At 32.4% G+C, this 20,713-nt stretch overlaps 3 protein-coding genes across 3 annotated transcripts; all 3 read right to left on the bottom strand.

Moving 5' to 3' along the window:
• Nucleotides 1–4,880: 4,880 nt before the first annotated feature.
• LOC123212131 (probable inactive receptor kinase At5g58300) lies at nucleotides 4,881–9,691 on the bottom strand. The gene is made up of 3 exons (XM_044631190.1): nucleotides 9,373–9,691; nucleotides 7,079–8,407; nucleotides 4,881–5,770 (listed from the first exon to the last, which is right to left on the bottom strand). The coding sequence occupies exons 2-3, from the start codon at nucleotides 8,355–8,357 to the stop codon at nucleotides 5,142–5,144; spliced, it is 1,908 nt and encodes a 635-aa protein (XP_044487125.1). The 5' UTR covers nucleotides 8,358–8,407; nucleotides 9,373–9,691; the 3' UTR covers nucleotides 4,881–5,141.
• Nucleotides 9,692–12,797: 3,106 nt separating this feature from the next.
• LOC123212132 (26S proteasome regulatory subunit 6B homolog) lies at nucleotides 12,798–16,621 on the bottom strand. Its single transcript, XM_044631191.1, has 6 exons — nucleotides 16,047–16,621; nucleotides 14,759–14,989; nucleotides 14,498–14,656; nucleotides 14,241–14,393; nucleotides 14,008–14,091; nucleotides 12,798–13,227 (listed from the first exon to the last, which is right to left on the bottom strand). The coding sequence occupies exons 1-6, from the start codon at nucleotides 16,542–16,544 to the stop codon at nucleotides 13,093–13,095; spliced, it is 1,260 nt and encodes a 419-aa protein (XP_044487126.1). The 5' UTR covers nucleotides 16,545–16,621; the 3' UTR covers nucleotides 12,798–13,092.
• A 1,559-nt stretch (nucleotides 16,622–18,180) lies between these two features.
• On the bottom strand, nucleotides 18,181–20,685 carry LOC123210074 (root phototropism protein 2). Its single transcript, XM_044628265.1, has 5 exons — nucleotides 20,555–20,685; nucleotides 20,409–20,478; nucleotides 19,870–20,247; nucleotides 18,929–19,645; nucleotides 18,181–18,849 (listed from the first exon to the last, which is right to left on the bottom strand). The coding sequence occupies exons 1-5, from the start codon at nucleotides 20,611–20,613 to the stop codon at nucleotides 18,364–18,366; spliced, it is 1,710 nt and encodes a 569-aa protein (XP_044484200.1). The 5' UTR covers nucleotides 20,614–20,685; the 3' UTR covers nucleotides 18,181–18,363.
• Between the last annotated feature and the right edge of the window lie 28 nt (nucleotides 20,686–20,713).

Below are 20,713 nucleotides of genomic sequence, written 5' to 3'. Positions count from 1 at the left end.
AGGACGAAAGGGAAGGGATATTAATTATTAATTATAAATTTTTTTACATGCAGGTGGGTCAAGTTAAAAGATTTACTGATGGAGCGTTTGGCGGGAAGGGTAGCCAATTACAGTGAGAGAAGAGAAACAGAAGTAATTAAGCAGAACGAGTCATGCTTATCATTTATGGACAATAATTTATTTATTACCATTAAATATTTGAAAAGAAAAATTAAGATGGAAGTTTCATATTTTTAATATTTATTTGTTAATAGATTTCAAAAAAAAAAAAAAAAAACCAGAAGTGAATATGCGAAAGAGATTTGAGACTTAGTTGCGGGGGGAAGACGTTAACATTGCATCCAGCTGCCTATTTTGACCTGTCAAAAGTACTGTAATAAACCTATTATTGTCAATATCTCCGATTCCAATTCCCATTTTGTTTGAGTGTTCATTTAACTGCTACATAATTTCTTCCTTTCCGAAAGTCTTCTCTCTTCTCCACTTTTTATAGAACACCACAATTTGCCAAATGAGCCATACTTTTTCTTATTTATTATTCCTACCATTTACACACTGACTCTTGCTATCTTGCCTTCATACTTCATTATGCCACATTCCCCTTTTAGGTATTAACAATATTATATATACCTATTTGAATATATAAATAATTACATATTTATACGTATTATTATGTGATTAAGTATTATTTTATTCTTAATTTAAAATCAATCAATTATATAATAACACATATAAACATATATATGTTTATACACTTAAAATGGGTATACAGTTTTATTGTTTATGTATATAACTCTCTTTCTCTTTTTCATCATATGTTGGCATCGCAGGCATGCATCTATGACAGAGGTATATCATTCATTATGAATATTTTGTTAAATATTAAATTTAGAAATAAACAGAAATCATACCTCCACTTACCATAGCTATCAAACTTTCGAAGAATCATGCTTATAGATAAAAGAATATATATTTATGTACATATAGATTGGAAAGCAGTAGTTTCTAGCCTCAGCAACACCAAACTACCATGAGCAATGAAAATTATAGACACAGATTGCAAGGCCAGAGACCCAACTATCAATTTCCCTCTATCAAGAAAAATAATTTATATCAAAGAGATAACTTTAATTCTAAATCTGCATGCTGAATTGATGGAACAATAAAAATAATGGAGGTGGGTTTTGATATCTAATGGACCACTGCTACTCAACAAGTAGGAAATATCTATCTGTTTTGAAAATTTGAGAAACAGATATGAGATAAATTTGTTAGCTTTCTCCCTGTTAGTTGTTTCCGTATACAAATTAATCATACGAAACCATTCGTTCCCTTGTTAACATTCAATTCTTAAACTAAGAGTATAACAACATGATTTACAATAATTTCAAAAATAGTTTGAATGATAAAAGAAGAGACTTTATATATAAGAGAACATAAATTTAAATCTCTTTTATCAATATATCAAAATTAAACTATTTACTGTGACAGTCTTAACAAAAAAAATTTTCTCCTTGGTAAGACTCATAAACTTTATGAATAGAATCATAAATGTTTACTTTAGGTCATTTGACAACTTTTCTGACCTATTTTCTTCATGAACAAAATTGTCATACACATGAATTGACATTCCAGTTCAAGGTTTGACAGCTCAAGATCCCATATTGTCAAAATAAACAGACTCAAGGAAATCACAAGTAGAAATTGTAAGATTAAAGTCTCAAATATGCCCAGAAATATCTTTTAAAGAACCAATAGTTGTTCTCCAGCAAGAAAGATAATTTATATCATAGAGATAACTTCAATTCTGCGTTTTCTAATATATCAATTTCTATTTTCTAAGAAGCAGTCTCCAACATTACATAAATGTATGATTTTTTAAAAAATTTGAAAATAAGATAAGGAGAGAGATATCTGTTAACGTCATAATTTAAATTAATTAGTGCTATTTTGTATGATTAGATGAATTTTGGTAATGGGTAAACAGAAAAGGTCCTATTTTGTTTATTGTGCTTAAGTTGCCAATGAAAAGTCATAATTGTGATGGTGTATCATACGGTAACTTGACAATAAATATATGCACACCTATTCAATTAATGGAAAGGAATTGCGTTTTGATAAGACTGGTTTGTTTATTAAATTGTAGATGTTGAAAAACGTGATTGAATTTATGACTTTGGCCTTAGAAAAAACAAGCTGTGTCTTTGGACGCACTTGCCCGCGTGACTTGACATTGGGAATTATACATGAACTGACTAAATAACATGCTTCGCCCCCGAGTCGGCCTGAAAAAACATTTTCCTATCTTACACGACATAAATAATAGGCCAAAAAGACCTGTTCTCATATATGGATTGTTCACTAATTTTCGAAAATTTAAAATTTTATTTCTAAATTAAATTTTTTTAAAACTCTCATATATAAAACAAAATTATCATTTCAATAATAATAATATTAAAAAAATTAAAACTTAATCTTTTTTTCTATTTTAATTTTAAAAAATAATTATTTCTCTTATATTTATATTTTTAAATTTTAAAAAGTTCATTTTTCTTAAAACTTTAAAATTTTATCTCTTTTAATTTTATGTTATTGTAGTTGCCTCTCAAAATTTTTGAACATTTGTTTCACCTCTATCTTAAAAAATTTTGTAATATTATGATTGAAATAACGGTTTTATCTTTAAATTTAATCGAGAGTTTTAACAAAATTTGACTTATAGATGAGATTTTGAGTTTTTAAAAATTAATAGGTAAAAGTTTCAAATTACATTAAATCTCGGGTGGGAACAAGTCTTTTGGCCTAAATAATATATTTTAACATAAAATCTAAGATTGAATTTAAGTTGATTCAAGTTAAAATATAAATTAATTTAAGTTTGGCAAATTTATTAGTTTGGTTTAAGACAAATTTAAACTAACAAAAGATTTTGTTAGAAGTTTACTAGTGGAATGAATAATAATAATGATAAAATATGAGTTATCGATAAGATAAATAATATTATTTTTTTACCTTTATTTCTGATTTTCATGTATTTTGTCTCTTCTCCCATCTTGTCTTAACTTTAATTTCTTTCCATGATTTTAATCAGAGTTTTCAAATATTTTTTATGATTTAATTATTATATTTAAAAATTTAGATTTTATATGTAAAAAATGTTTTTAATTTTTTAATTTATGATAATAAAATTATTTTTTTCTCCTATACATTTATTTTTTAATGTAATTTAATTTTAAATAATAAAGTGTTATTTATATTATTTTGAAGTGGAAAAATGTTTTCAAATGAAATCCTCGGCTGGAAAAATATAATTTACTTTGTTAATAATAATAATAATAATTTCATCACGTAATAAAATATCTTTCTAAATAAAGAAATAGAAAAAAATATTTAATTATAAGTTTTTTTTCCTTGATAATCTAGAAATTTTTATACATTTTCTAATTCAAAATTCGAGTCTTTAGTGAACCTTACAATCTTTAAGAAATAGAAAACAGTAACTTTTAACCATGTAAACACTAGGTCTTGTGGCAACAAGCCACACAATTGACCATTTGATTAAATCCTCAATAAGCAAGGAAAGGACATTATATTGTAAAGGCATTGTAATTGTATGATCACTTCTTCGTAAGTGTGTATTATTATTGTCACTATGTATTGAGTAATACTACGTATACATATTTTGAATATATAAATGAATACATACTTGTATTAGATTAGTTACTATTTTATCCTCAATTTAAAATTATTAATCATTTGATGACACGTATTATATGTGTATTTATTTATATATTTAAAATAAATACATATAGTTTTATTGTTATATATTTGCCTTTCGAATCTTGATCATTGATTCTTCACGAACTGTATATATTGTAATTGCAAATGCCTTGAAATTAAAGCAAAGGCTAATGCATGTGAAGAAGCAATCATGCAATTGATACTGGAAAGGGAGGATGACCCCTCATCTCGTATCATTTGTCTCATTGCTTCTCACCTAAGCGATAATTCATTAATTCTACTTTATAATTAATTAATTAATTAATTAAAAATATGAATTAAAGTTTCCGGCACTAATTTTACTTGTCAATCTCCTCCATCCACCTGAGGATATCATATTCTGATGTAACTGCTCACCTCTTTGATGCATGCATGTGTATGTTTCTAAATCCCCACCATCTACATCATCTTTTTAATAGTCAACCATGTGTATTTTGGTGTATTGTGGCACAATAAAAGTCAAACTAAGACAATTCTAGAAATGATGAGGAATGCCGGATTGCCATGTTACTTTCAGTTATGAACCTTTTTTTTTTTTCTATTGGCAACATGCTGTCATAATAAACAATAAAAATATACCAATTTTAGTTTTAAGGGTAGATAAATATGTTACGATTCAGTTTGTTAATTGAATTGATTTATACCATAAGTGAAAATATAAACTATAGTATACCATATTGTGTAAATTTAGTATTTGAACTAAAAAAAATTGTTTTAAATAGTATAGTTTAGCAAGAGATGCTACAAATGCGTTTTGACATTAAAATTGTGTGGCGACATGGTTGTGGCACACTTTGTATGTCGAGAATAGCCCTATTGCCCGTGAGTATTATTAGTGAGATATAAATATTATCCTATGAAAAAAAGCGTTACGATATTTAACTTATCTAGTGTGATTAAAAATATACTCTATGGATTTTAAAATTTAATAACCAAAATTACTAAAATACCCTTTTGCACATAATACTTAATAACTGAACACACAAGGGATGTCATTAGAAACAACTGAGAAGTAAAATCAGATTCCTACTAAATCAACTCAGTAATAAAAACTTAATTCTTCTTTGAACTGTTGATAATTTGTGATACTGGTTGTGGAGTATTAGCATTGATTAAACTTCATTCGCCAAGTAGAAATAAAGATTATTACAACAAATCTTTGAAATATAAAAACCCATCAAATGAGTTGGAAAAAGGGGGAAAAATAGAACTACATCCCTAAGGAAAATGGCAAATTGAACAATTCACACTGTACGAAGCCACCATAATGCATCACCTCCAAATAATGCTTGGGAAAACATCTCCCCATAGAATAATAATGATTCTTACTTGAAATAATTGGGCACAAACTTTGTAAACAATTATGGAGTCTGCACATTTGAATCCTTTGATTTGTTCTCTTCAGATGAAGGCCGGTTTTCCGAGTCAGATTGCCGGATTTCTTCAATCATTCTAACAACTTCATCCATATTAGGCCTCAAGTCTGGCACTTTTGCCACACAAGCCATGGCAATTTGCAGCATCTGTACCATTTCTTCTTCAATGTTCTGGAATCTCATCAACTCAACATCAAAAACCTCAGCTGTCCATTCTTCCCTAACAACAGACTGAACCCACCTTGGTAGATCAACCATATCATCACGCCCTGGCGACTGAAGTGGCGCTTTTCCAGTCAGCATCTCAAGGAGAAGGACACCAAAGCTGTACACATCTGATTTATGACTGTGCTTACGAGTTTCAATCACCTCAGGAGCGCGATAGCCAGCACTCCTAGATGGAGTTGCGGGAACATTCATAAGAGGGGTCAGGCCAAAATCAGAGATACATCCATCAAGATCTTGGTTGAGAAGGACATTTGAGGATTTGATATTTCCATGAGTGAATTTTGGGCCACCCATGGAATGAACATGAGCGATTCCTCTTGCAGTCCCAAGGGATATCTTTATTCTGGTGTCCCAGTCAAGTGGTGTTCTTCCAGCTCCCCGGTTTCCTGATAACAAGTAAATATATGATGCAGGGTGTATCAGAATTCTTTAGATGAATGAAACAGCTGAACTAGACCAAGGCAAATTTAGAAAATAACAGACCATTTTAAATAAGGTAGCACAGTCCCATGCACAGAAGGGTAGTTCTGCAAAAATGATAATAATCCTAATTAAGAAGCCTTACGTTCAGAAGAATATCCAAGCTTCTTTGTTTAACTTAGATCATCTGGAAGTTAGAATCTTCCAGGTTCAGGTCCAAAAAATATCCAAGCTTTTCCGTATAATTGAGATCGGAAGTCAAAGTCATCAAAGCTGCATATTCATACTTTCTTATGGAAGCAACTTCAGAGTCAATTACTGTCCCAGGAGTAAATAATTCCTGAATCATCAACACTGAAATCCACCCATACCATAAAAAGGATTTTATCAGCGTACTCCTGTTTCTTCCAAGTAATCAAGCCTTCTCAAATATCATGGTAAGAATCCTATGCAACTCCACAATCATCAAATCCCTCATTTATCCTTATAAACTAATTTATATTCAAAACCAAATTGTAATATTACATGTCTCTATGTAACCATGATAGCAACATTAAATATTTAATTTACAATGTTTTATCACTAATATAGAGATCATGTAACCACTGATATGATAAATCATTTCTAAATTGAGTCCAAGATCTTTCAAAACATAAAAATAAGAAGTCAATATTTCAATTATCAAGATACCATCTCAAGCATACTCCTATTTTTAACATTGTTTAAAAGATCTTAAAACTATAGAATATTTTTCCCACAGTCAAATCACTACACAATGGCATATAGATTAGGTTTCTAGTCCTTAAGTTTCTAATTGCCAGTAATTTTAATATTTTAAACTTCCAGAAATAACACAAAATTTATTCATAAATATAGTAATATTTAAATTAACGTTATCATATATCTATTGCTTCATATTTGGTTTGTCATTAATAATTTCCTGATTAATAAGGAAATTCTAGTAACCTAGACTCCACATTGATAAATTGTAGGATTTAAAAACACTACTTTTTCACATACGGGGGGTCTTTCAATAGTCTCACAATAGTCAATTATAAAGATATGAACTCTTGGCTCCTAATATAAAGGCAAGGGTGATAAATTTTATATGTTTATGTGTCACTTACATGGCAAGATATCCCTTTGCCACTTTCAAGGTAACTCTAAGTTTTAAATTAAAAAAAAAAAAAAAAAACCAATCTTCCTAGTTATGCTGTCATTCTTAATTGTTCTTTGACTTGAATAAAAGGAACAGAGAAGCACAAAAAGTATACCATGCAAAAGTGTCAATAAGTTGCCACTGGAATAATAATCATAAACCAAGAGCTTTTCATCCTTGGAGTAGTAATAAGCACGAAGTGGCATGACATTTGGGTGTTGTCCAACCCTTCCAATAATCTCCATTTGCTGCTCAAAGTCCCTCTTGCCCACCACCACTTCCTTTAACCTTTTAACCACTACTGTTGTTGATTCCTCCAGGACAGCTTTATATGCTGTGCCATAACTACCCTTACCGAGCACCTCAGCTGAAGCCCTTAATAAATCCTCAAGGTCAAAATTATATGAGCAACCTTCAAAGAAAACCAGCTTGTTTTTCTCTGGCTCTTGCACCCCACTTCCAAACTCCTCTTTAGGTTTTTCACCCCTGCTACTACTAGAAGCCTTCCCTTTAGCTACACCATTACCTTGATTATCCTTTTTCTTCAAACAACAGAATAAAATAATTAGAGCTAGAAGAAATAGTATCATGGCTCCTACAACAATGGAAATGATAGCACCCAATGCCAGTTTCTTTTTGGAGCTTTTTTTTCGAGGTAATACAGGGGGTGGAGAAGGTGGAATAGTAGAGCATGTTTGTAGTGGTGGTCCACATAAGAAAGAATTTCCTATAAAAGAAGAATTGGGGAACTTTTGAAGGGACAGTGGGATTGAACCATTAAGATGGTTGTAGCTTAAATTCAAGTGCCTGAGCTTAGTGTTGCTTAAATTGGGAATGGGTCCAGAAAGGTTGTTGTTCTGGAGATTCAATCCAGTGAGTTGCGTCAAATTGTTCATGCTCCGCGGAATGTTTCCTGTGAAGGAATTGAATGAGAGATCCAATACAGTGAGTTGAGGGGAGAAGGATGAAGGAATGTCACCAGAGAAGTTATTATGTTGAAGATAGATGTATTGCAGAGAAGGAAGGGAGATAATATCAGATGGTAGACTACCAGTTAGTACATTAGATCGAAGGCTTAAAATCCTAAGGGCATCTAGTTTACCAAGAGTGTTGTTTGGTATAGGGCCTATAAGTCCAATTCCTGGGAGCCGAAGTCTAACCACACGAGTACCATCCTTCGTGCAAGTGATGCCCACCCAAAACTGGCAGATGGGATTAGTAGAGCTCCAGTTGAGTTTCCTAAGATGGTGTGACTTAGCAGCAAAATCAAGAAGGGCTTGTTGATCCGAGTTCAGGTCTGTAACAGCCGAAGCAAACATATTGACAATGATAAAGAGGGAAACAAACAATGAAGTGAACTCGAAATTCATGAGGAGTTGCTTGACACAGGGCATCTGAAATTGAATGCAGTAATAGAAGGGCACCCTATGCAGACCTCAAATTCCTGATAAACCACAGAGTAACATTAGACAGCTAGAAACACAATTTAAAAACCACTATTATTGATATTAAGAGTAAATAAATAGTCAACAGGCATCTTTTTAACAAAGGAACTAGCCCATGATCAATGCACAAGCAAGATTTGAGCCAAAAAATAACTACAAGATTCAAAAATGTAAAAGGCAATGCAACAAATCTTCTTTTTAATTTTCTGAATGATGGAGATGGTGCTAATTTTCCTGAACTTTAGAAATTATAAAGGAGAATTCTTCAATTTCTTTTTGATCTATAAATTATTAGTTATAAAATCATAAAAGTTATACTTTTATGCATAAAAACTAGATTGAAATGCACCTGTATGCCAAAAGAAACACACAAAACACGCACAAAATTTAAGCATTGCCTGCTTCTGCTTCCAAGATGGGGCAATTTTTCATTCAAAAATGCACAAAAGTAGCTCGTTCAAAGCTAAGAAATCTAATAGCTATTTCAACCATTGAGGAACTGAAACATCTAAAATTAGATAACATAATGAATTGAGAATTTTATCAACTTTTTCACTAAAATTTTTAACTCAAATTCTTTCTAATAAAAAAGAATTTGTTAAAAAGAACATAAAAATTAAGCATTATCAAAAAGCAGAAATAAAGCAAATGAGTGATTTTAAGTACGCGAAATTTAAAGGCTCAATTACAAATACACCTAACTTTACCAATGACAGAACAAACACAAAACTTTCAATACATAAAGAGAATTATAAGTTCTCATAGAACAACAAAAAATTATGACAATGCACCCAACAAAACACCAAGCTTGTCATTAAAAAAACAATTCACAAAAGTATTTTCAAAAAAGAGATTTTTTTTCAAATAAACCACATTTACAAAAAAATTAAAAAACCCAGAAACATATTTGAGAATTACCCAGATCCACCAAGTAAAAGATGAAAAATGTAAACTGAAAGTGTACCTGTCATCCAATAATGAGTTGACAGGTCAACTCAGCATAGACATAAAAAGGTGAAACTGAAGAATTTCATTCTTTAACAGCATTTGCTTAGGAAACTACGAAGAGGAGTTTCAGATCCAACATTTGATGTTAAGCTAAAGGAAGTGTAATGGGAAGTAAATCAAGATGAAGTGGAGACACGTGGGGATGTTGTAAGACATGTTAGAAGCAGTTGTTTTGAGCTGTCTGGAGGTTAAAGCCGTGAGAATTTTTTAAAAAGAAAGAAAGAAAAAGCAATGGGGTTTGACTAAGACTCAAGACATGAAGTGAGAGTGAGCTGAGAGAAGTGAAAGTGAAACTTTCTCTCTTAATACATTTTAATTAATTAATTTCTTCAAGGTGTTAAGCCGTTTACTTCACGCCTCTCACTAGTTGTACTTGTACCTTCACACTCCTCTTTTTCCTCTTTTGTTTTTTTGACTTGAGGATTTGCATTTTAATGGCCCCCATAAAGTTTTTGAAACGGTCATCATCACCTCAGTTACTTTTTTTTGCCAATTATATATGATTAACCAATATGTTTAAACTCCAATAATCCACTTTTAAGATCGATAATCACCAAAATACTGAAATCACGCAAAGTTTTGAAATAAACATATTAAAAATTGAAGTACAGAATATAAAATTTGTGTCTCACATTAAAAAGTATAAGTTTCTAATATAAGATTTATATGATATTAGACTCTCAAATTTCAAAAATTAAAGAGTTGCTTTGCTCATCAAAAGAGGAAATGTATATTACTCAAATGTACCACAACAAATTTAATGTTAAGGCAACTGTAGTTGTAATGTTAGATAGTTGTAAAATAGCCTGATAATAATAGGACACCAGATGGTTGATTTTTAAACGTTGGACGTCAATAATTCCTCAAAACTTAATTATGGGCTACAAACAAGTGTGAAAGGGTCAATAACCTCCTCCTCCTCCTCAACGTCTTGACCTTGTTATGTTTAAGTGAATTGTAAATTATTCTCCTTTTTTTCTTCTACATTTGGCATAGAGCTGTTCACTCTAAAGAACCATACATGTGTTTGATAATATAAGCGTTTAAAGAGTTTACCCTGATGAACCTCTTTTTAGCCCCTTGATCTTGTTTTGTTTTAAAAATTTGACAAAGAGAAGAGGCCAATTACTTAAATATATATATATATATATATATATATATATATATGTGTGTGTGTGTGTGTGTGTGTGTGTGTGTGTGTGTGTGTGAACTCCATGTGAGTTGTTGGAAATTTCCATAGTCGGAATACGAATTCATTTAATATAAGAACTACTTCAGAGTCTTCAATGCCATATTTATTGGGTAAGTATAGCTGGCTTAATCGGTTACCTTAGAATATTGCAATCCAAGTAATTTAGTAAGGCAAGTCAGAGGGCGAGGTTGAGCCTGAGGGAGGAATGAACATCCAACTACTCTATTTAATTCATGTTTTTGTAACCATGCAACGTGGATCCTTTTAGATTAAGGAATAACAAAATTGATAAAATATTAAAATTTAAAAAAAAAAATATGGATTTAAATTTTTGTCATATTTGTAAATATATGAATGAACTGTAACACCCATAAGATTTCAGAAACTAAAACTAAAATGGTGAGTTTGGGCTTATTTTTCAATAAAACCTGGTGTTTCAAATACTACTACCATCATTCTGTCAACTTTGATCATCATGTTCATCATTTAGTATCAGTAAATTGTTTTTCACCCTCGCGGTTTTGCTTAATGTTCCCTTTATCCTTCCCTCTTCTTCCACTTTATCTCTTCATCTTTATGCCCTCATCATCTTTTCTACTACTGTCTACCCAGCTTGAAGAAATTATAGGTTTTTTTTTTTTCTTTTTAATTACAAATTTTTTAGGGTTAATTAATTTATTTTTTAAAGATGTGAAGGAAAAAAACACACTTGCCCTTTTCTAGCGACAAAAATGTTAGGTCAAGAGTCTTCAAGAGGCTTGCATAATCATCAAAAAATTAGAAGTGATATTGGTAGATTAGTAACCCTCAACTCATTATAATAAAAAAAATCAAAAGTGGTTGGCGCAATTGACCCAAAATGTAAGGATTACTCGATCATGAATTATATATTTGATATAATATGATAATTTCAGGAAGATTTTAGATAATCATAGAGGAAAATTTAGCCTATAAAAATAGATATTTTGAAACCAAATTTTAACTAACTTAATAAAGTAAGGTATAGTATAGTATTTATTTCTAAAAAAGGGACAAGGAACAATGAATGTTGGTTGGTTATTATATAAGTTTAAGATAAGATGAAATCTGGTCAATTTATTTTTCTTAAATGAAATGATAATTAAGTTACAACTTAAATTGATGGATTTTTATCACCAGTAAAATAGCGATTTGGATGCTTTGGATGAAAGTGAAAACATTTTCGTTAGTTGGCAGGCAGGCAGGCAGGAGCCATATATGCTTCATATTAACGCAAGCAATCCAATTTCTTCAAAATAATATATACAAATTAATTAATAAGAGTTGAGTTGAGTTGAGCTTCAGCCAAAATTTAAGAAATCATATTATTAAACAGTTAAATTCCCTGCCATATAACTAGACAAAATCCAAGTAAAAACTTAATTGCTACCAAGTTTTAGCCAACCCCACTTGAATTATCAAGTTTTGAAATTTTAAAAGTTCCTCCCAACATGATCATTTGGAAAATTGTAAAAAAGGTGGACTAATAATTCAAATGAACATAACATTTGGATCTTAAAATCATTCATTTGCCATTTTATTTTCAAAATTTTTTTGATAATAATAATAATAATCTTCATATAATTCTCTCCTATCATTGATCATATTATAAATTCTAGTAACACCTTAAAGAGAAATTCGTATTAATAACCAAACGAAATTGAAACAATCATTTTGTTATGACCTTTTTATTTTAAAACCACGTGGGTGGGTCTCTATTTTTAGTTTTAAATTACATTGGTTCCTTAAATAGATTTTATTCATTAAATCTTTTTATCTCCCTTGCCTTTTGAATTTAATTAATATACTTGTATTATTATTATTATTATTTAAATTTTATAACAAAGGACATGAATTCTTTAATATTGATTTGTCGTAAAAAGTTCATTAATTTTCGAATTTATACACATTAAAATATTTAAGTTATAAAAGAAATTGACTTCTTGCTTAGTTGTTGAATAGATTATGACACCTTAATATAAAATTGCATTTTGCATATTGTTTTATAATAAATAAAATAAAGTGGTGATTTCATAGCTCATGAAAATGTCAAATACAAATGTGCAACAGCGCACCACAATGCTATACGGTGGTACCTATATGACTCAAAACATTAGACATGCAACCCAACATCCAAATCATTAATTCAGCTATATATTTATCAAACAGAATGAACTAAAAGAAGGAAATTTTTGAAAAAAAAAAAGAATAATGCCAATTATCTGTTCCTAATAAATGAAACCAATCGGCCACACTATAGCATTGGATTAGATACCAAATGCAAGGTCATCAGAGAAATACACAAGTTTTGGCCATAAACCACTTCTGCATACAATAATATTTGTTCAACAAAGTCTACTTACTATCACAGAGTTCTTACTAATGTATGATAGCAAGATTAATATATGACCGAAACAGTTTACCAAACATAAGCAATGCAATGCTCTTGTGCACTTCTGGCCTTCTTCATTTGTAAAATTCAAAGTCAGTGTCAGGTTTCTTCACATTGGTTCGATAACCCTTCTCAAAGTCCTTCGGGAGTATTACGTACCTGTTCTTGCGCACTGCATGCATTCCAGCTTCTTGACAGATAGCCGCAATCTGTAGCAGTCAAAAACCACAAGGGAAATTGGTTAATTAAGAATGTAATTGATATAATGATCATATTCTAAAAACATAAAATGAACCTAATGAGCTAGAGCTCAATCCTGTCCCCTCAACCCCCCACTAACTCTTCATCAACTGTTTCGTCCCTTCTGGTGTTTTAAAGATTTACCAGCCAGCAAGTTAAAGCATAGGTCAATCATAAAAATTAATGGTCTCAATTCTAATAAAGAGTTTAAAATAAATTTAAAAAAGGAATCAGATCATTAGGTTTGCATCAAGCATCTCTCAAATAAATTTTGGCCACACCACATCTGTTGCAAACACTTCTTTGTATAAAAATCATAACTTTTGCTAAATCTTTATAATGGTTATCTCCACAATGCCAAACACTTGGACATGGTAAAAGGAGGTAAGTTCCCCTATTATGGGTAATTGCTTCATACAGGAAAACCAAGTAATTCTCGTGAAACGAGAAAGGATGAACATAAGAGCAATTACTGCTTGCTTAAAGTAGTGTGTGTAGCCTGATGGAGCACAATAATAGCTGCTTTTGAGTGCTTACTGCTTAGAAATATGCTCTGAACAGCCAACCCCAAAGCTTTTGAAGATATACATAGAGTAGACTAAAATGGTTATGTATGTGACATTGATGAAAAGAAATATGCAAAATGGTAAAACGATTTTCCTGCTACACAGGAGTCAAACTGCAACCGTGACAGAAGTTACTTTCCATAGCATGATGAGCTTCTATAAAGAAAATTGAAACCAACTGACCTCTGCAGCACTGATTTTGTCAGGTCGGGAGACATAATCCTCCAAGTCCACCTCATCACTTAGGTTCATTTTAGCAGTGCAAACCTGGAAGACACCCAGCCATCATAAAGTAGATTAGACATATAATTCATAACAGAAAACACTGGCAAGGAAAATAATTCTCTCAATAGAATAGACAGACAAATTAATCACAAATAATAAAATTTACAAACGTGAATGTGCACACCACCCACCTGAAAAACAAGCCTCTTTTGCCGTCTATCAGGCAATGGAAACTCAATTTTTCTATCAAGCCTCCCAGGACGTAAGAGTGCGGGGTCCAAAGTGTCAGCACGATTGGTGGCCATAATAACCTTAACGTTAACCGTCTGGTCAAACCCATCCATCTAGAAAATTGTAAAAATAAAAGTCAGTAAAAATTATAATCTAAAAAATGTTATAAATCACTATTAAGTAAATCACTGAATTCAACTGTATAATACAGTCATACCTGATTCAGTAACTCCATGAGAATACGCTGAACCTCTCTATCAGCACCAGTTTGAGCATCAAACCTAGCAGTGGCAATAGCATCTACCTCATCTATAAAGATAATGGCAGGGGCATTCTCTTTGGCAAGACGGAAAACATCACGAACCATCCGTGGACCCTGAAGTATGACAAATAAAAATGATGTTATAACTAGAAAAATAGACAACCATTGCCAAAACCAGACAAGGTTAAATCAATTCAAAACTCAACAAACTCATACCTCACCCAGATACTTCTGAACAAATTCAGAGCCAACAACTCTAATGAATGCCGCAGTTGTATGATTAGCAACTGCTTTGGCAAGCATAGTTTTTCCAGTTCCAGGTGGACCATAAAGTAAAACTCCACGAGGAGGGTCTATCCCAATTTGCTTGTATAATTCATGATGAGTTAGTGGTAACTCAACAGCCTCACGAATTTCCTGCTTTTGAATGTCACATCCTCCAATATCCTAACAACACAAAATTTTGGTACAAACATAAGCTAGGAAAATATATACACAAAAGCAAGAGACAAGTGGTAAAATGGATGAGACTCCAAGAAAGATCCTTTGCAATCTTCCTGAACTAGTTTTTGAGCTTTTTTCTTGCATTTCTCTAAACGAATGAAATGGCCTTGGCCCACCATCCCAAGTACAGCTCAAATCCAATCTCATTCATAAAGCTTGTAAATCATTTTACATATAATCTAAGTCATTTTTTCACCACATGATAATAACAATAGGTTGATAATTTCACATACTACAGAAAGACAGAAGTTATCTCTACTTTATTGTTGCTTTTTTTAACAAACCTTAAGAATAATCCCTTTTTTCTTCTAATTTACCTTTAACAATCAAAAGCAAATTTTTCTGTCCTCCTCCTACCATTACAAAAGAGCCCTTAATTTGGTGACTTGAAGTAAATCTAATTCTTAGAAGTTAAATTTTAAATAAAAGTTACTAAACTCAGTATGCATGGAACTATATATTACTGACCTGATAATATTAAATTGACTTAGTATGACATTATACATGTTAATCAAAGTCCATAATTCTTCAATTATACTTAAAAATCTTGCCATATTCTTTCTTTGATAATTTCTCCGATGATTATCTCCAAGCAATAGCAAAAAGTGATGCAACATCAAGAACTGAGAATAACATTCTTACATAGAACTTTATACCTCAATATACTATTTCCGAGTTCAAATCTACAGTGACCCTTACAAGGCTCTAGTTTTTAAGATATTATCTTAAAACATTTGAACTCAGTCTGAACAAATAACATTTTCATAAATTGTCTTGCATCCCTATCATAAAATTATTTATCAAACAAACCAAAAAGCACTTCATTACAATTATTTAAAAAAAAAAAAAAGAGTTAATGTCATCGACCTCCCCCAATCCTCAGTTCAATTTTAATGTCAATGTTCTAGTTTTGAAATAATTAATAACACCCTTAGGGTTTTCTCTAACCATTGCTAAGCGCCCGTATGTTGTTAGCCCTAAACCAAAAGCAGAAACTCACATTATACGTAACATCGGGCTTCTCCGACTGGCTAAGAAGCGAAATACTGGAATCAGCTTCGGGTGGAAGAACATCAACTAGTGCATTTGAATGTCGGTGCAATGCCACAGAGGCCGAGGGTTTCAACAGCTCCCGATTAATCGTACTAAGAATTCTAACATAATAATTGGAGCCGGTAGTGGAGCCGACGATGCCGTTGTTCTGGTCAACCATTTCCATGAACTGGCCGATAACCAACGGCACAGATTGGATCCGCTTGACCTCCTCTTGGGCACGGAGGAGTTCTCGTTTCAGATTCTTCTGTTCGTCTTTGACGTACTCTTCTTGGATATCGATGAACTCGAGCTGGCGTTGCAGGGATTTGAGGCGGCTGTAGAGGTCATCTTCGTCGGAGAATTGGTGGTCGCTGGAGCCGCCGTGGAGGTCGGATCTTGTAGAAGGGAGTGAAAGCGGAGGTTCAGAGGAGGGTTTAGGGTCGAGAACCATCGCGGCTGCCATTTTGGGAGATTGAGAAAAAGGAGAATTTGGAGTGAGAAGCAAGAAATTGATTTGAGGGCCTTTTTGTATCGCACTTTGCAACTGATGCTTTGGCGAAGAGAGTTTACTCGTACGTCGTCGTTTTTATCCTTTACCGACTTCGAAGCCCAACTCAGCACCACCTCTTTCATGGGCCATCCCAAACCCAAACAAACAACTAATATTTTAAAGAAGGAAGCTATTCCAAAATGCCTCCAAGGGTAGCCAAACAAACAACCAAAAAAACACACCCTTTCTTAAAACCATTTTATTTTTAAAAAATTAAAATTAAATATACCTCCTTATAAATTTTATTTTTTTATTCTAAAAAAGATAACATTTCATTCAGTTATTATATAAAGAAAAATTTTCCTAGTCAAACTGAAAAAATAAGAAAAAAAAAAAAAAAAAATCTTCCTAATAATTTTAACAAGATAATATATTTAAACGATACAAAAGTATATAAATTAAAATAATTATCTATACTATTGAAGAAAAACATAACGATAAAATTATACGTGACTGCTAAAAATCTCACATATGTATAATAATAGTAATAATTAGTATTATAATAATATGATTAAATATGACATAGTTATAAGTAAGAGATATGAATGAAAAGCTTTATTATAAAGATGATAAAAATTTCGGTACTATACATTAGAAGTCTACTTGCATTTCTTTGCTGCCTAATTGTCACTCAACTGAATATCATGTATGTTACAAATTTAAGGTTTAAGTGAAATCTGGTTCAAATTCACTATAAAATTATAAAGAGAATTCCATGACATTTATAAGATATAAAAAACTATAATATTTAATTTGATAATAATTTTAAATTAATTGACTACACTAATAATGATTAGACATGATCAACCGATGATATAGAGAATGCTTTGGGTTATTCATTTATATTGGACTTGGCAATGTTCTCATGAACACTTAAGAAACATGAAAGGGTAACATAATCATCCACGGAAAGCAGAATATGAACACTTCTCCTTGATACAAATTTTTGCAACTTCAATCAAACATTTCAATTTTTCAATTTTTTCTTATTGTGACCATTTAGTGAAGATATTTGTCGTTTACTCCTATGTCATGCGAACTGAAGTGTTATTTTTTTATTGGTTTCATTTTTTTTTTCAAAAAATGATACTTCGCAATATATTTTGTGTAATTATGAAAAATGGGATTCTTAACCATTGTAATTGTTGATTTACAATCATATAAAATCTTGAATTGCTTGTTGTTAAGCTCCTGTCACCTTCTCAAGTTTCCGTCGGAGCCCATGTGATGGAAGAAGCCAAACGGGAGAACTAAATTCGTCTAATTTTCGGCTGAAGCAAACTTTGGTTGGACCGATTTCCCCACGCAATCAACCAGTCCAAGTTATCCAACTTAGAGAAATTGCTTATTTAATTGAAATAAAACCTCCAATGTAATGCCATATATTGGCAACTTCCCACGCAAAAGAAATTCATTCAAATTCCATATAAGATTCCTGTCTCAAACATTTGTAATTTGAGAGTGTAATTGAAGCTATAAACTCTTAATTTAAAATGTTATTCTATTTATTAAGGATAAATAAATATGATGTAATTAATGCAAGAAGTAATTGGGCAAATGAATTTTTTTCATACATTAGTTTAGTTTCTAATAACATAAATTCACCACCCAAACACCAAACAATATCATAATACAACATGAATCACTCCCCAAAAAGTCTAAAGTGGGATTTACACACAGATACTATTATTAAAATTATCAGACAATAAAAATTATTAAAAAAGAAAACAAACTAAGAAATGGAAAACCTTCTCCTTCTAGGCTTGGTAATATCCACACCAACATTATCCTCAATATTTGAAGTGTCTTTAGATCCATGTTTGAAGGGATTCAGCTTTCCTAGAGTCTTGGACATTGAAGAGAAAAATGTATGCTTTCTTTGGCCAACTCTATTATTGCTAGAAGTTGTCCCTTGATTTTTCTGCATATCTTTTATATAAAGCTTCATCTTAATCAGCTCCGATCTCAAAGCTTCGTTTTCTTTAATCAGTGAGACGTCGGCGTGCAATTGGTTTCTCGTTGTTGCAGCGTCAGGCGTGCTTCGATCGTCCGTACCACTCCTTAGCTTCAGCTGATCGTAATACAGAGCGTGCAAAACAATCTGCACCGGCAATCTTTTGTTCTGTGATGCATGAACTCGAGCTTCGTATGAAAGTTTTAATGGATCCATTGAACTGCACAACTTCTCTCGCTCTATCTCGTCAAGATTGGGATGCCCCTAAACATTATGAACAAGCAATTAGCTTAAATATACTTGTTTTGAGCTCTGTAGTTGGTTTAATTTTGAAGTTACTTACCTTGAGATAGATATCTATGGCGCGATAAAGATCATCTTCAACCTTACGTGAGCCTTTGGGAACAAGATTAGCAATGCCGTTGAATTTCGATATGCTGAGTTCAGAGCACGTTGCGATCTCTCCGAGATATGCATCCACCGTCTTTGCAACTCTATGCATCGCGGTTGAATAAGCATCTCTGGTATCTCCACCGCCGAAAACCGCCGTACTCTTCTCCTTCTCCACGAATCCACTTATGATCCGCCTCACGCTTTCTAGATCAAACAGCCCTTCACCATCATAAGTGAAAGAAAGAACAAGAAGATCGGCCACAGTCACATGTTCAAGTATCGACGAGATCCTTTTTTCTAGCTCGTTCATGCAGGAGTTTGAAGCTCTAAGGAAGATTGCTGAGCGGAGAAGGCAGCATAGGAAGTTAATGGGGAAGGCGGCTTTTTCGGAGGGCATTAGGGAGACAATGGATTGAAGAAGATCACGTTGCTGGATTCTGAGTTGAGAATCAACAGAATCCAACAATTTGCCAGAGTGGTCTCTGACGAGATCTCGAAGTGATCTCTCAGTGAATGTGATAATAGCACTGGAAAGAGTTAGAGCTTTAGCGCTTAGTCTCTTCATGGCAGTCAAAATTCTTCCAAACGTTTCAATGTCTAAGATTGAGAGCTCCTCAGTCCACCAGTTTGGTGGTGATCTACAGGGGAAGTTTGCCTCATAGCAAGCCTGAAAATTTACATAATATTAACATATAGTTAATTAATCACACAAGAACTTGATTCGACCTTGATTAAATGCAATTAAATTCTTATTTTTAAAATATTATTTCAGTTCATTGAGTAAATATTATCGTATTTAAATATAATTTTGACTAAGAACACTCATTTATATACATATACTTTTAGAATAAAAAGTGCACAGATCTGGTAGAGAAATCACTCGTGTTTTACCTTAACAGCAGCGACATCAATGCATCTCTGAACAAGTTGAAGGTCTTCAGCTAAGGGAAGAAGATTTTCGCACGATTTAAGCACCACGACCGCCCCCGAAAGACTGGACAGAGCAACTTGACTGAGGAAATCTTCAGTGCGACCTGCGAGGTTATTGTCGCAATATTTATCGGTCATTTCTAGATACTCCGCCGCACAATGCAGAGCTGCAACGTTATGAACTGTTATCTCAAAGTTCACTCCATAACAGAACTTCGCCACTTTCTCGAAGATCTCAGGGCCTCCAGGTATCTCCGATAGATTGATTCTTGTCAGGTCAGCTTCCTCCGATTCCATTATAAGTTTTCTTATGAAATTGCTCTTCGCAACCAACATGAACTGACATGTACGCAATCAAATATATTTGCATTAATGTTTTTTAAAAAATCAAAATTCTAATTATTTTAGTTTCGGAAATTGCACTTGAAAATTATTTTTGACTCATTTCTAGCATGTATACTTTGTTTTCAAAATCAAAATAATTGTATCAAATGAATTACCTTGTGAAGAGAGAGATTTGCTTCACCAACTACAACCACAACATCAGTTGGAATTTCCTGAGAAAAAACCCTGTAGTAAAAATTTGTTAAAGTTGTCAAATGAAGAAAGGAAAAAGAAAATTGGATGAGTTTCATAGTTTAATTACCATTGACCAGTTCTTTCCATGGCGGCGAGCCTGTTGTTTGAAGGAGTAGCCATGGCCATTGTTGGTCGTTTTGCGGTTTAACAGAGAGACACTCACATACCATACTTGTCTCTTTAGTCTTTTCAATTATATAAAGACTTTTGGCTTTCGCTTTAAGCC

This window comes from Mangifera indica, chromosome 3, assembly GCF_011075055.1.
Source record: "Mangifera indica cultivar Alphonso chromosome 3, CATAS_Mindica_2.1, whole genome shotgun sequence".
NCBI classification, from domain to species: Eukaryota; Viridiplantae; Streptophyta; class Magnoliopsida; order Sapindales; family Anacardiaceae; genus Mangifera; species Mangifera indica.
This window is presented reverse-complemented; position numbering and strand designations above follow the sequence as displayed.